General features: G+C 36.4%; 1 protein-coding gene and 1 long non-coding RNA gene across 2 annotated transcripts in view; one reads left to right on the forward strand and one right to left on the reverse strand.

The window, feature by feature from the left end:
• LOC148125252 (uncharacterized) overlaps window positions 1-3,631 on the forward strand; it is a 76,072-nt gene extending 72,441 nt beyond the window's left edge. Inside the window, exon 4 of the long non-coding RNA XR_015744273.1 lies at window positions 2,538-3,631. This is a non-coding gene — a long non-coding RNA (uncharacterized LOC148125252). The remainder of the gene's footprint in view (window positions 1-2,537) is intronic.
• Window positions 1-14,818, reverse strand: part of XPO4 (exportin 4) — a 78,743-nt gene that overhangs the window by 38,804 nt on the left and 25,121 nt on the right. The window contains exons 5-8 of the mRNA XM_026708951.2: window positions 9,465-9,581; window positions 6,961-7,114; window positions 3,627-3,739; window positions 138-295 (exon numbers count right to left, since the gene is read on the reverse strand). Coding sequence (XP_026564736.1) covers window positions 138-295; window positions 3,627-3,739; window positions 6,961-7,114; window positions 9,465-9,581 — 542 coding nt within the window. The remainder of the gene's footprint in view (window positions 1-137; window positions 296-3,626; window positions 3,740-6,960; window positions 7,115-9,464; window positions 9,582-14,818) is intronic.

The following is a 14,818-nucleotide window of genomic DNA, read 5'->3' on the forward strand; positions in this document are numbered from 1 at the left end:
AGTTTAATAGCATTCCATTATTGCTCAGAAAGGTATCTTTATGTTGTAGTGCTTTGCTGCTCTTCAAAGAACAGAACACAAGTCCCACCTCCCTTCCCCAGCAATCCCAAATTCTAGGAAGCAAGCATATTACCTACCCATTGATGGTATTGAGCAATCCCTCAATGAAGTGAGCCAAATAATCAACTTGAGAGCTTTCATCTGGAAAGACTGGCCCATGAAGAGAGGCTAGCTGGGCTAAACACTGCAGAGAGTCTTGTGCCATATCCGTGTCTTCTCTAATTTTTCGATGCACCTTTTCAGAAGTGAGAGGGTTAACATCACATGAGGAGGTGGGGAGAAGAAATAAGATGTTCTTTTACCATAATCACATGACACAGTCCTAAAGAGCGTGAGCAAACACACATGCACCCCGACACATAAACAGCTTTTCCTAATATCTTGTGTATTAGTAGTCATTCCTTGGTATGTATGCAAACTGCCACTTCAGGAGACCAACTCAAGCGGTCATATTAAATTAGTCAAAGCCAGGGACCTACCTACATGTTAAACTGTCTATGCATTTTAAGTCTTAGAGGGAAACAGTTGCCAGCCAGTCAGACATGCTGCTCCTTCTAAAAACAGCAATAATGACAGCCATCTCTATTATGCTAACTATGCCTGGGCTACAGTGCCTTGCTAAAGTTAGTCGACAAGTTCAATCAAGATTATATAGATGCTTCTTTAGTAGAGGTAAACACCAAACTCTCAAGAACCAAACACATTTCCTTGAAGCAAAATCTTCTTATAACTTCCCAAACCTCTTTAGTCTTGATCCTATTGTTTCTGTCTGCAAGACTGCTCTCCTTTTTGGCACTAGCCTCCTTAAGGGATCCTCATGGACAATAAATCACTCCTATAGATCAATCATTTGTAGACGGAATATTTATAGCAGGCGTGGGCATCAATAGACCAATCTTTAACAGACAACTTTGGATGCATAATAGAATTTCTGAATTCAATATCCTGATACCCTTTTAGGATATATTATTATAAAGTAATATGGGACAATTGTTTTCTCCTTGTTTAAACAAATGTAATAGTTCAAATGGTCATTATAACCTAACAAACACTAGTCTCACAATCAATTTAAATGCACACTAAATTAATATTTATTGCTATTATATTATTGCATGTGCTTAACATGTCTTATGAACTGCTCACAATACATAGTGTTTAATAAATACAGAAAACCTACAAGAAAATATAATGTACAGTTGTTATTCCTACAACAAAATACACAGTTGTCAAAATGGAGACTTTATTTTTATTTATAGGGAAAATTTGAAATTTAGCTTCACAACAAACTAGAATACCTACAAACTAGAATATATTCTCTAGATAATAATGAAAGGCACCTGTAATTATTTTAAAAATTAAATTCATAACTGATTTTGTTGACAATCAAGGAATACATTACTTAAATTGAGTTACAAATGGAGCAAATCTACTCTAAATGAGGAATTTATAACAGTATAGAAGAGATTATTCTGGAGATCCAGTGAATAACAGATAAATAAAATTGTTAACCCCTATTTTATTAATATGGAGTTGATGTTTATTGGGAAAAGTGAATCTGGTGAAAACAAGATTTAAATCTAAAAATTAGTTCCTTTACCAGCAACCAAAGGAATTTAACCCAAAGGCTTGCCAATGAAGAATTATATTAGAAAGGGTTAACCTGTAAACCTAAAAGTTATTTGCCTGAGGAGGTCCCAGCTGACAGTAGCAACTGTCTGGTTGTCTAGACAGCTGTTCATATCGTGTGCAGCTGTTAAGTGGTCTGCCAGCACAGCTTTTTATTTTATTTTTTTTGAAAATGCCTAAGCAAGATTAAAAACTTACAACTAATTCACATATCTATAACTAAATATTTTGGAATAAAGTAGCATGCTATATAAAAGCACTATTTTTTTAAAAAAAAGTCTTAAACACATCCATTGTTTTAAAAGCAACAATCCCAAATTCTAGCTATCTTATTCTAATTTATTGGGGGGGGGGGGAGGAGAACAGTTGCTGTTTATTTTCCAAAAACAAATTACCTAAGGTAGTTGTCTAATGCTAAAAACATGGTCCATTTCTCCATTAATTCATAGAAAATTATCATACCTTGGGGGAGAAAATGTACACTCATCATGCTGAAAAAGTGTATTGCTATTCAGGAGATGTATTCCCTACCAATTTTTGAAACATCTTTATATTGTAAAAATAAAAATATGTAGCAATTTCTATGTTGTCTCAATTTAATAATATATTAAAGCACTGAGCTAATTCTAAAATAATAAGCATTACATGGAATTTTGTTAGTTTTAATTCATTTTAATTAGTATTTTATTGTATTTTGAATGATTATTTATTACCCTGTTTCTCCAACAAGCATGTTTTATAGGCATGAAATGAAATTAAGCCCCTCCCCCCAAATTAAGGCCTATATTAAAACATGCGAAATGGGGGGGAATGGTGGGGGGGCTTGCTGTTAAGAAGTACTTTTGTTGCAGACCCGGATATCGTGCTGCCTGCGTTGACCCCAATATGAAGTACCCCACCAACGCCGAGGTCAACATCCAAGCCATCGCTGCCCACCCGCCTGAAGATGCAAGGTGGGGGGGGGGGAATTAAGTCACCCCCGAAAAGATGGCCTAACCATTTTTGGGGGGCTCAAAAAAAAAAAAAGACCCGGCCTTATTATATGAGAAACACGGTACATGTTGGTTCTATTTAACAAGTGAACACCTTTTAAAACTCACATAGATGCTGAGCTTTTAAACACCTACTACTTTTATCTTGTCTTGCACCATTTCCTTATATTTTATTCAATTCTTTCCTCACCTTGGCTTAATTTTTAGACCTAATATGACTGTTACACTATCTCTGCTCTGCTTAGCTGTTGCTTCTGAATTTTTCTTTTTTCTTTTTCTTTGCTGGATATTGATCATAGTTAAATTGGGATTTCCTTCTTCTGCATATTGAACTTGCAGATGACTGGACTGAACATTTCATGAAGAGCGCTTAACTCAAACAGCACAGGCTGGTTCACATGAAATGCCACAAATTCTTACACAGAACTAAGATTCCAGAGGAAAAGCTATATGCATCATGCAGGCACTCTTATGGTACATGCCAGAATAAACATAAGTTTCCTAAATGAAAACATTATCCATGTAGGAAGTTGCCAAATGGGAAACAGCTTTAAGCTCCCTTTAGTTTTGTTTTACTCTATTTGCATAGTGCCTAAGAGGAGAGCAGGCATAGCTTAATTTGTTTTTACAATCAACTAGAGAAATTTTATTTGACCGGCAATACTGAAGAAGTAGTTGAAAGATACTCAACAACCCTGTTCTGTTTAAATCACAACCATTATTAAATTAAATGAAGACAATGCAGAGGAATTCATACAAACACTGACTGATTTAAAAGATTTAACCAGTTGTGTTGGCAAAGCATAGAGTATGGTTTATGCAACTCTTACCTGAAGTCTTCCTACCGCATCCAAGAGAGGGAAAAATCCAACAACAATCCGAGAAAGAAGTGATGGGAGCTGTAGCTTTGTTGCTATTAAACTAGCAAAAGAGAACAATGGAACTTACTGTAAAGAAAAGCTCCATCACTCTGCTGTCCAGGAGGGTCTCACGCCAGGACTCTGTTGGCTTTAGCATCACATTTTGTGAGGATTCAAACATAGCTATATAATGTCTGCCTAGTTGTCTGGTGTCAAGGTCAACAACAACATTCCAATTTGGCCTTCTTCTTCTTCTGTTTTAAATCCCTGATACAACAGGTCCCATTCAGAAAGAATGCAATGGAAACAAATTTTAAGCCTCTTCACATACACAGCATAATTCATGCATGAGGAGAAGGAATAAAAGACATTGTACTGCAAAAAAGAACACCCTAGGAATGCCAGATAACAGTTTGATCACAATGACGAAACATTCCATAGTGGCTCAATCGTGTAATAATCGTTCCGATGAGACAAGGAACAAAAATGATACCACATTCAACAGGTATCAAACCTGTCAAAAATATGATTTGTATATTAAAATGCTTTTGGCTGGTTTTATCAGATGTTGCCTGGCAATTTAAGTCTTTGAAACCTACTAGCATATCCTACATACTTCAAAGGATTCAACTGAGTTTAGCTTCTTGTTGGATAAAAAATGTATCAATTACACATATGCAAGCGTGTCTACACACTTCACAGCAGGGATAATGGATACATGGTTTAAATCTGGAACTTTATATCCCACCTCATGCACACATGTCACACTAATTTTGATTGAGTTTCTTTGCTAATAACTTTACATAGGGGCAGTCTTTAAAAGACAAAACATATGCTATGTTTCAGATAATACAAGGTAATCCTATAAAAATGATATTAGTATACATAAACAATCAATGTAAAAATACAATCATTTTGTGCATTTACATTAAGCACTACTCCAAAGTTGCAAAGCTATAAATACTTAAAACACAGGGCAGTTATCCAGAATGCATACGCATTTGCTATTCACTAAATTACATGTAAATCTAGTAAAAACAGTATATTTGAAAGAAGATAGTTTAATTATCCACCTGCCTTCTTAAAAGTTAACAAACACAAATGAATACATTATTGAATCTCATATAACATTCAGATATTTACTTTGGTTGGTTGGGGGAAGGGAACAATGCCACTCAGAAAAATGGAATTAGTTTTGTAGTTGTACTAATTATTTTAAAAAATAAGTATAATAGTTTAAGTTTTATTGAACACTATTCATATCTTTTACATAGCTGAGCCCAAAACTCTGTTGCTAATTTCTCTATGAACTTCTCTTCTCTTACATTTTTTCTTAAATCTGCCTTTTTTCTCTGTTATATAACTTTCTCCTTAAAACTACTGACCAAAATTTCTGCCTAACATTAGCTATCCAGAATTCAGCTTTTTAACAAGCTTTAAGTTTTGCCCATAACTTCACAGGTACACAAGTTGAGACTTGGTTAAGCATATTGGGTGAATGAAATACTTTCTCCTTGTTTTTTTTTTCATTTCATTTTTTTCATTTCTGGGTCTCACACACACACCCTCTCTCTTAGCCCAACCAAACTGACAGAAATGCCCCTGGTGAGGAGAAAAAAAGAATGGGGCATGATGTATTGTGGAGGAAAAGTGGTACATATATGTATGTAACAAATGAACAATAAAAATAAAGGCTGAACTGCAGGGAAACGTTCCCTTGCAGTGTTGTTTCCGTTTAACTTGTATATAAGACATGTGGCCTATAATTCAGAAAGTAGTAAATGACTATCACTAGCCATTGATAGTCTGATCCTTCATGGACTTGTCTTGTCCCTTTTTAAAGCCACTCAAATTAACACCCATTACAATTGCTGACAACAGATTGCACACTTTAATTATGTAGTTTGTGAAAAAGCATTTTGTTCTGTAGCTCTTGAATCTCCCCTCATTTAGAGGAATATCTACATAAAGCTTGTTTCTATAAACCTCTATTATTTTTCCATTCACTGTCTTTTGTTCTAAACAATCCCAAATGTTGTAGTCCTTCTACATTAGGGAGCTATCCCAGCTCTCAAACTATTTTGTTGGCATAAGACAAGAAGACAAATCTCTAGATTTTTGATATGGCACAACAGTGCCCCCTAAAGTGTCTGATAAGTTGGACCCTCAGTTAGAAGCCAGAATTAAAACAATCCAGCTTTTGTTCTCTTAAAAAGCCATGTAATCCTATTTATATAATGTCATAACTTGGAAAACACAGACTGCATCTTTAGAATTCTGCCAAATATTACTAAGATGGCTTTAATTGCTAAATAATTTTTACTTGCTATCTAGATCCAGAACATCCAAGGCTGAGCAGTATGTTTTGCTGAACAAAACTTTTACAGTTCCTCTTCTGTTGAACTGAGGACGGTGCTAAAAAAAAGAGACAAAAGAGAGAGGCAAAATATACAGCCAGAGAAGTGGAGCATATAAATGTTCCATCAGGAGATCTAGGTGCTACTTCTAACTAGATCCCTACCTATGAACTGACATTTCATATGCTGACAGTCAAGATTTTATTCAAGAAAGTAGCAACTGATCAGCCTAGACTAATTTCGTTGATCTTCACTATTCTGCATATGTGTTCATTTTTTTGTTTGCTTTTTCCTATATGCTATATTTCCTTTTCCCAATAAGTACACTTTTCTAACCATATAACAGTCTAAGCTTTAATATAATAAGGGAATTTCTTGGGCTAGGCAGTAATGAATTTTTTGGCAGAGCAGCCAAAAAGTTCCCAGCTTACAGACTAAGGGTGTCAAGAAGTTCAACCTAACTAGTATTGGCCTAATATAAAAGTTCTTTATTAGAGAACTCTTGGAAAAAAAGGGATCTGAAGGCAGATTTTAAACTATCCCCTCTCAGTTTGCAATATACAGTAGGATATTTACCAGAAGTCACCCTTTCTGTTCCATTTTCTCTGCCTGTCTGCCTCTCTTTTAGTGTCCCCTCAGACCTTTTTAAATGGGCTATTTCAGAAATTTAAATTTTGGGGAATGTGGCTTCTACTTTTGTATAGCTATAAAAAGACATGCTTTAGAGAATAACTAATAATAAATATTATTATTTATGTTTATGTTACCTTGTTAATAAATCCACCAATTTTTATTATGCATATCTAGCTTTTTCATGTGCAGTAAACAACATTTTTAAGTAGATAAGGTATTTCTTGGTGAAAAAAGAAAAAAGAAATGCTTGACTCTATCTCTCTACATACATAAACCTTGGAATAATCACTACAGCTACTTCCTGATAGTCTTCCGGCATGCTCAGATTTTAATCTTTTTTAGGTTTAAGATATTGCTTCTCCTTTATAGGATTCATACTACTGAAACTGAGGTATACTTTCACAGAATTTTGACAAATGATCAAAAGGATATAATTTGGAGGAAGAAAATTCCAGCTTAAGACCTGATTGGCTAGTGCAAGGTAGCGCTGAAAGACTGAAGACATCTGAGCATTAAGATTTTCACGCCGGCTGAATTCCTGTAGTACCTCTACTGTGAGCATAAAGATCTGACGGAGATCATCCTCCTGCATAGAATAAAGACCAGATGTTTTAATAATCTTTCAATTTTGCATAATATAAATCAGTATGCAAATCAAATTAAACATTTGAATTACAACTCTCAAACCAATCTAATTCTATTCCTCATGGACTGAATATTTTACACAGAAATCATGCATTTCCTATAAAAAAAAACTTAGTTCTTGTTCATCAGAGAAGTTTAGGTTGATCATATATGAATCATATCAAAAGATCACCTAGTCCAGTATGCTTTATCTTAAAAGCCTACAGGAAATCCACAAAGACGAAAAAGAGTGTAATTTTACCATCTCTCATGTAGAATTCTACCATCTCTCTCTTAAAACACACTGCCATTGCTATGCCTCTGAGCATGAAGCACTACTTGCTGATGACAAGACCTTCTCTTACTAGTTTGTCCAAATAACATAATTGTAGTCAAAATGGCTTTAAAATCTATCTTATTTAAGCCTTTGTTTCTCCTGGTGGTCAATCAGTTTGGTTTTGGAGTATTCACAAGTAGGAGCCCACTATTACTCTCATATTACACTCAACCAGGAGGTATCACTAGTGTTTTTCCAAACTAAAGTGTCCCAAATATTTTAGCCCTTTCTCCCATAAGGTAGGTGATAATTTTGATAATTTTTTGATATTTTTTTCACAGCTGCCACACACTAAGTTGATATCATCATTAACATTTACAAATTCATTTTTTTTCATGAGTAGCAATACATATCTGCTTTCATCAATGCATTGTAAAGTTAGGTCTTTGCTCAGTGTGAATTACTTCATGCTTCTTTAAACTGAAATGCATTTACTCATTTTTTTTCCCTGAAGAGCTCCAAACAATATAAAACTGACATTGGCCTAACCTTGTTTAAAGCTTTAAAGACCTGGCTATGTTCCTCAGTCTGGGGCACTACCTGCACCAATGGCCATACCACCTGGTTATATTGTTAACTGGCCAGTTGTCTTTGTTTTGTATTTACTCGAATTGAGACATTTTAATATTTTTGAGTGGTTTAATGGTTTTTATTGTTTTGAAATTTTTAAGATTTTAATTATAATACATATTTCTGAACTGTGAGCCGCTCAGAGTCATCTGCTGAGATCAAATCAATCAATCAATCAATCACCAGGCTCAACAGTGTATATGGGAAGTTGATTTTTCCCTCAATGTGCTTCCTTTTACATTGAACCAATTTCAGTATTTGTTAATATGTAACCTTATGACATTAAGTTTGTTAAAATGTAATTAATGACATTAAATTTTCCAGGAATTTTTAGAGAGTTTTAACAAAGGGCTTTTGAAAAATCCATTAATGTCTCCCTGACTAATAAATATTTACTGACACTCAGGACATAGTTAATATGACAGGTTCAGGATTTATTTTTAAAAGACAATTGTATTCTTTTTTCTTCAGCCTATTTTTCTTTGATAGATAATTCCATCTTTAATCATGCTTTCTACATTTATTCAGAACAGATGTTAAATTTCTGGCATATAACCTCCTTGATAATTCCTGGGTTCCATTCCAGTTCTCTAATACAAGTAGAATAATGCTACATATTTTTCCTAGAAGATCAGCAATTTCACATGTTAGTCCTTTAAAAACACTTGGATGGACAGCATCTGGAACTAGTTATTGATTTCAGCCAATGATGTTAACTCCTTTTGCTCCCAACGAATGTAAAGAGATGTTTTGTGGTTTTCAATTGCTGGATTTTTAAAAACTTAATTAGTGGTATGGCTGCTCAAATGCTTTTTTTGTTGTCTGCTTTAATTTAATTTATTCAAACTTGTGTTCCTCTAAGCTCTTATACCAATAGCATTTAGTCTTATATATTGTTCCATAGTGCTTTACGGAACCCTGAGTGATTTACAGTGTCAGCATATTGCCCCAACCGTCCGGGTCTTCATTTTACCAACCTCAGAAGAACGGGAGGCTGGGTCAACATTGATCATCAAGATCAAACTCCTGACTGTAGACAGAGTTAGACTGCAATACTGCTTTCTAACCACTGTGCCACCATGGCTCTTATCATTTGGAAAGGAATTCTATTCTTTGGACGGCCTTCCATTTTTATTTCTATAACTTTCTTGGTAGTACTTGCAACCTTTGCTTATGGTATGCATTGTGATTCAATTGTTATTACTTTCATTTGAGTAACTGTGGAAATATATGAGAGAAAGAAAACACAAAAGTATCACATAGGAAACCCCCCACACACAATTTCTAATCCAAAGTTTAATTCCTCCGGCCTATTAGTATTACATGGTTCTCTTCCATATGTCTGCAACATCATGTATCTTTCCCTGTTTACATTGTTCTTAGAAACACAGAAACACATACTAACCTGAAATATTAGTTTGCAATTGCCGTGGAACTCCATGCTTAATCCAATGTTGCTGGTTTTACTTGAACTTGAGAACTCACTTAGCAATGCGGTTAAAATGGAACAGGCCAGAGTTTGCTAAGAAAATTTGACGAAATAAATTTATTAGCTGAATAATTTGTTATATGAAAATTTGATTATATTATATCAGATCTTTTATCATTAAAATAATAAATGTCACATCTATTCTCAGATTTGAATTTAGTCGGAAAAGCACTTGTTACCTGGTCTTGATATTGTTGTTTTTGAACCCAGTAGTGGGATTCAGCCAGTTTGCACCACTTCGGGAGAACTGGTTGTTAACTTTCTGAGCAGTTTGGTGAACTGGTTGTTGGAGGAAATCATCAGGGCAGAGAAACAGTTGTTAAATCATTTGAATCCCACCACTGTTTGAATCCCATGGTAGTTAAAAATGTGGAGAAACTATTTTGTGTGTAAGACATTTCAAAGAATGCTTGCTAATTTAGAATTACATTTATTTAGCCATTCTAGATGATGCCATGATTACAATCCTCAGAATTATTGAAAAAATATGACATAAAATATAATAAAACAGTAATAAAATAGAAACCAATAAAAATAGTAATAGTCTAATCCACCATATCTAGGTGCTTACTCCCTTGTCCCCCCAAAACTCTAGAAAAGATTCAATTTTCACCAGTTGTCAGAATACTGCCAAGGTTTGTTTCAAACTGGCACCTGGAAGAACACTAATCCATAGAGCAGAGACCATCATTGGAAAACACTGCTTCCAGCATCCTGCCACCCATATGTCCCCAAATCAAGAGAATATTGTTGGATTGATTCCATTTGGAAAAAGCCAGTTCAAAGCTATATAGAGCTTTGTACTTTAAAACTAGCACTTTGAATTGCAATCATAAACCTACTAGAAACCAATGTAGGACTTTCCTTTTATCTGCCAAGCTTCAGGCCACCTCATTTTACAACAGCAGCAGTTTCTGAGCAGTATTTAATTGCAGTAATTTGGTCACCTGATGATACAGGTGTGAGTTATTGTGGCCATTGCATGTTCTTTTTCTGAATCACCAGGAACCAGTTTGACCCAGACTTAATAAGCCAAAGCACTGGAAACTTAGCAGTTGGTTGGATTGTATATCCCTTAGTGGGTGATTTTGATTTTATCATGGGAAAACTTACAAAGCTAAATTTGCCATTTATCTTTTTTAGTTTCTGCTTTTTATTTCTCTTCTGTCACTGTCTTTACTATTTCTTCACTTTTTCTGCTTATTGGGCTTCTTGATTCTTCCCCTCTTCTTCTGAATGCTTATTTGTAAATGGTAGAGGGAAGGAAATAAATGGCCTTTCTTCCCCAGTGAGAGGGAGTTGCGTCTCACCTCATCCAGGCTGGCTATAATTTAGTTTGTCTCTTTATTTGATCCCAGGACTTTGGCGTGGTTTACTCAGCTTCTTGCTTATAAGGCCTGTGATGGCAAAGCTCCCAGGCAGCCATCTTCTCTTTTCCATTCCTCCTCCCTTGTTTTATTGGTGTCTGATTGGCAGCCAAGTTGGCCTGATGAAGGGTGAGGACCAAGAATGCAGGGGAAGGAAGGAGCATGGGTGGAGCCTTCCACAATGGCCAAACCTCTGAACCATTAAGCCAGAACTGGCACATCAACTAAAGCTGGGCAAAGATCATCCCTCTTCAACCATGATGAAAAATCATAGGCCGGTTCCTTCAGGGGAAGCACTACCTATTCAGAATTAAAAATACAGGTGGCAAAGAACCTCAACAAACAAATAGTAACTCTATATTTCTATACTTCATTAGAGACAATCTCTCCTGCTACAAAACCCCTGATTGGAACTGGCACACCAGAAAGGATAGAATCATTGTAATATAGTTTCCCTTATTCCCAATTTTCAGTGACATTCTAGAAAGATGCCATAACTGATGATACCAAATGCTGCTGAGAGGTTTAATAGTGCCAAGTGAAGGGAACTGTCCCTTTCCAGACCCCAATGAAAGTCATCCAGCAAAGCAATCAATGCTGGACTTTCCTTAAGTTAACTCAACTTGATTTGGATTTGTCCTATTTTTGGGGTACATCTTGAACTAAAAATCAACAGGAATGTATGTTGTCTCTGGCCTAACCTAGCTCAGTATACTAATAATTTTAGACAAATAATTTACTAAGCAAGTAGCACAAATTATCTTTGGGCTGAAAATATTACTGGGGTACCAATATGTAAACTCTTCATGTTAAGATGTTTCAATTAGAGGACTGGAGACTAAAACATATGAAGAACGGTTACATGAACTGGGCATGGCTATTCTAGTGAGAAGGAAAAGAAGGACCAGGGGAGACATGATAGCAGTCTTCCACAGAGAGGATGGGGTCAAGCTATTTTCTAAAGCACCTGTAGGCCAGACAAGGAATAATGGATGGAAACTGAACAAGGAGAAATTTAACCTGGAAATAAGGAGAAACTTTCTGACAGTGAGAAGAATCAACCAATGGAACAACTTGCCCTCGGAAGTTGTGGGAGAGTCATCACTTGAGACTTTCAAGAAGAGATTGGACTGCCATTTGTCAGAAATGGTGTAGGCCAGGGTCTCCTGCTTGGGTGGGGGGTTGGATTAGATGACCTTCAAGGTCCTTTCCAACTCTGATTATCTGTTATCTATTAATATTGATTGTTGTTGCACTTTCTATATTTGCAAATTTTTGTTAAGGTCATGACATGCTACCAAAAACCATGTATTAAGTCTTTAATTGGTCTTGGTGAATGACAGCACAAATACTACTATTATAAGCATTCAAGTTTTAAAACTTCATCTGGTAGGCACTGATTCATTAGGAGGTCGCCAAAGGGAGTTCAAAAAAGGGTAGATCTAATTATTGAAGCTCATACTAATACTGGCAGGAAAGATCAGTTTAAATAGAACACTAGCTATAAATGCCTACTTTATAAGAAAATTATGATTCACTTATTGACTATATTTCTAAAGCAATGGATTAGATAGACAGACTTTGTGGTACATTTCAATCATTGCTATAAACCTGTTTGAATGTGAGAGAAGGGATGTGATTCTACCAGTTCACAGCAATTCGCTAGAACCGGTTGTTAACATTCTAATCAGTCCGGAGAACCAGTTGTTAGAAGAAATTACTGGCCTAATCCTGTAAGGAAGGCAGGAAGGAAACATTCTGGTGTTGCTTACAGAAACTGCCTCTCCTTTTGTAACATTCTTGGCAGGACTAGACTTCCTGTCTCAGGAACGTCTCTTGAGTTTTTTTCCCCTCCTTTGCTGGTATTTTGCTTGTGTGGAGTGACCATTCAAAGTTACAATGGCACTGAAAAAAGTGACTTATGACCATTTTTCACACTTACGACTGTTGCAGCATCCCCACAGTCATGAGAGGCCAGGCAAGGAGATGCGTGCCTCGATGTGAGTGATATTGAGTTGGCCATGCCCAGCCAATAACATGACCACCAAGCCACGCCCACAGAACCGGTTGTTAAAAATTTGAATTCCACCCCTGTGTGAGAGTCACCTGCTGAGTCAGTCAAATCCTGCTACTTAGCTAACAAATTCTTATAGTCAATGCCTTCTTAATGAAAATTTAAAACTTTTGTGCTTAAATTAGTAGTAAAGGTTCCCAAGAGTAAAGGCATTTGCTATAGGTTTATTCTGAAAGTTAATAGAGCTTATCTAGAATTAAGACTAAATGCAAAGAGAACCCACCCCACGTATGCCACTAAGCTTTTCTACATAGTAGAGATATGTCTAAGTTTAGCTGACATTGAAAAACATACATATGAAACTACCAAATACAAAGTATATACATTTCCTGAATCATATGAACAATGCACAGGTACTTCTTCCTCCAAAATTAAAGCTTAATGCTTAAGGTAAATTTTAACATATCAAACTGGGAAATGATCATTTCATAATGTCTACCGTAGCTCCTCCACATATTATGCAAAAGGTAGCATGTTTTATACTTCTCACAATAGACGTACAAACAATGGAAGTATACAACTATTGGCTTTATTCCGAGACTATTTGGAGCCAAGGTGCCACAGGCGGGCAGAGGAATAGGAATTGTTAAAGGGTCATGAATGCAGGCAAGCGTCCAGGGGTTAAACAGAAATATGCACACTACCTCTGAACCCCCGAAAGATTAAAGTTGTGATGATACTATTTATGCGAGGTCATGCAACAGCTGACAGTAGTGCCATCCGCCCACCAACTGCAACATCTTTGTTCAGAAATGCCTCTGATGTCAATACCTTGACCCCACACACAGCTAGTTATGACAGTCACTATGTACAACATTGATAGTCTTCTTTGCTAAATAAATCCCAAACAGATAAAAAGGAAATTTTTTGAAATTTACGTGAAATATATATGCAGGCTGAATGTAGTAGCTGATTTCCGTAATGGTCCTGGACTCTTTAGCCACAATAACACAAAGTTTCTTATTCATTTTATTTTTTTTCTACTTTTTAATCAATTTATATGGCTGCTGAACTCAAAAACATAAAATGCATAGCACCTGAGAGATAAACTACAAAAGCATCATACAGTCAGTGCAAACAGAAAATGTACTTCATTGTATACCCAGGGGCCCAGAACCAAGTCTTCAGAGCCTTGCAGAAGGCCAGCAAAGTTGGGGCCAATCTGATCTCTGGAGGGATGCTATTCCAGAGAACAGTTGCCATGACAAAAAAAGGCTCTGCTCATGGGTCTGGCCAAATGACATTCTCCAAAAGACGGGACATAAAGCATGCCTATTCTGCCAGACCAGATGGGATGGATAGAAACAATTGGTGTCCCATTAGTCAGAGTTCCCCAAACGTTCTGGCTTTCTGGAACAGTGGGGGAGAAGATGGCTTCGCACAAATGGAACACGCGTGCACCCGCTTGCCCGCTGCTCATGGCCCGGTAGTGAACCATGACCCGGAGGTTGGGGACCCCTGCCATAAGTAATCCAGCCCCAAATCATGAAGGGCTTTAAAAGTGAGTAGCAGAACCATGAATTGCACTTAGAGGCATACTGGGAGCAATAGACCTCCATGGAGTTGTGGCATCACAGGCACTGAATACCCGGAGCCATTCACTACATGCACCACCACAGTCTGGACTGGCCTTACTGAGAATTTTATTTTCTTATTGTCTGGAGCTAGAAACATATGCATTATAGCTGATTGTGGAACGAGGGAGGATTTGGATTATGCCTGAACAGATAAGAAGCTAAAGATAATAGAACTAGATAAGCTGCATTTCTAGTGTTGGAATGATCATTTTCAGATGTCATAGAACTCTTTGTTCTAAAAATTAGAACAAA

The sequence above is a fragment of the Pseudonaja textilis genome, chromosome 7, assembly GCF_049901715.1.
Source record: "Pseudonaja textilis isolate UNSWEBS1 chromosome 7, rPseTex1.2, whole genome shotgun sequence".
NCBI lineage: Eukaryota > Metazoa > Chordata > Lepidosauria > Squamata > Elapidae > Pseudonaja > Pseudonaja textilis.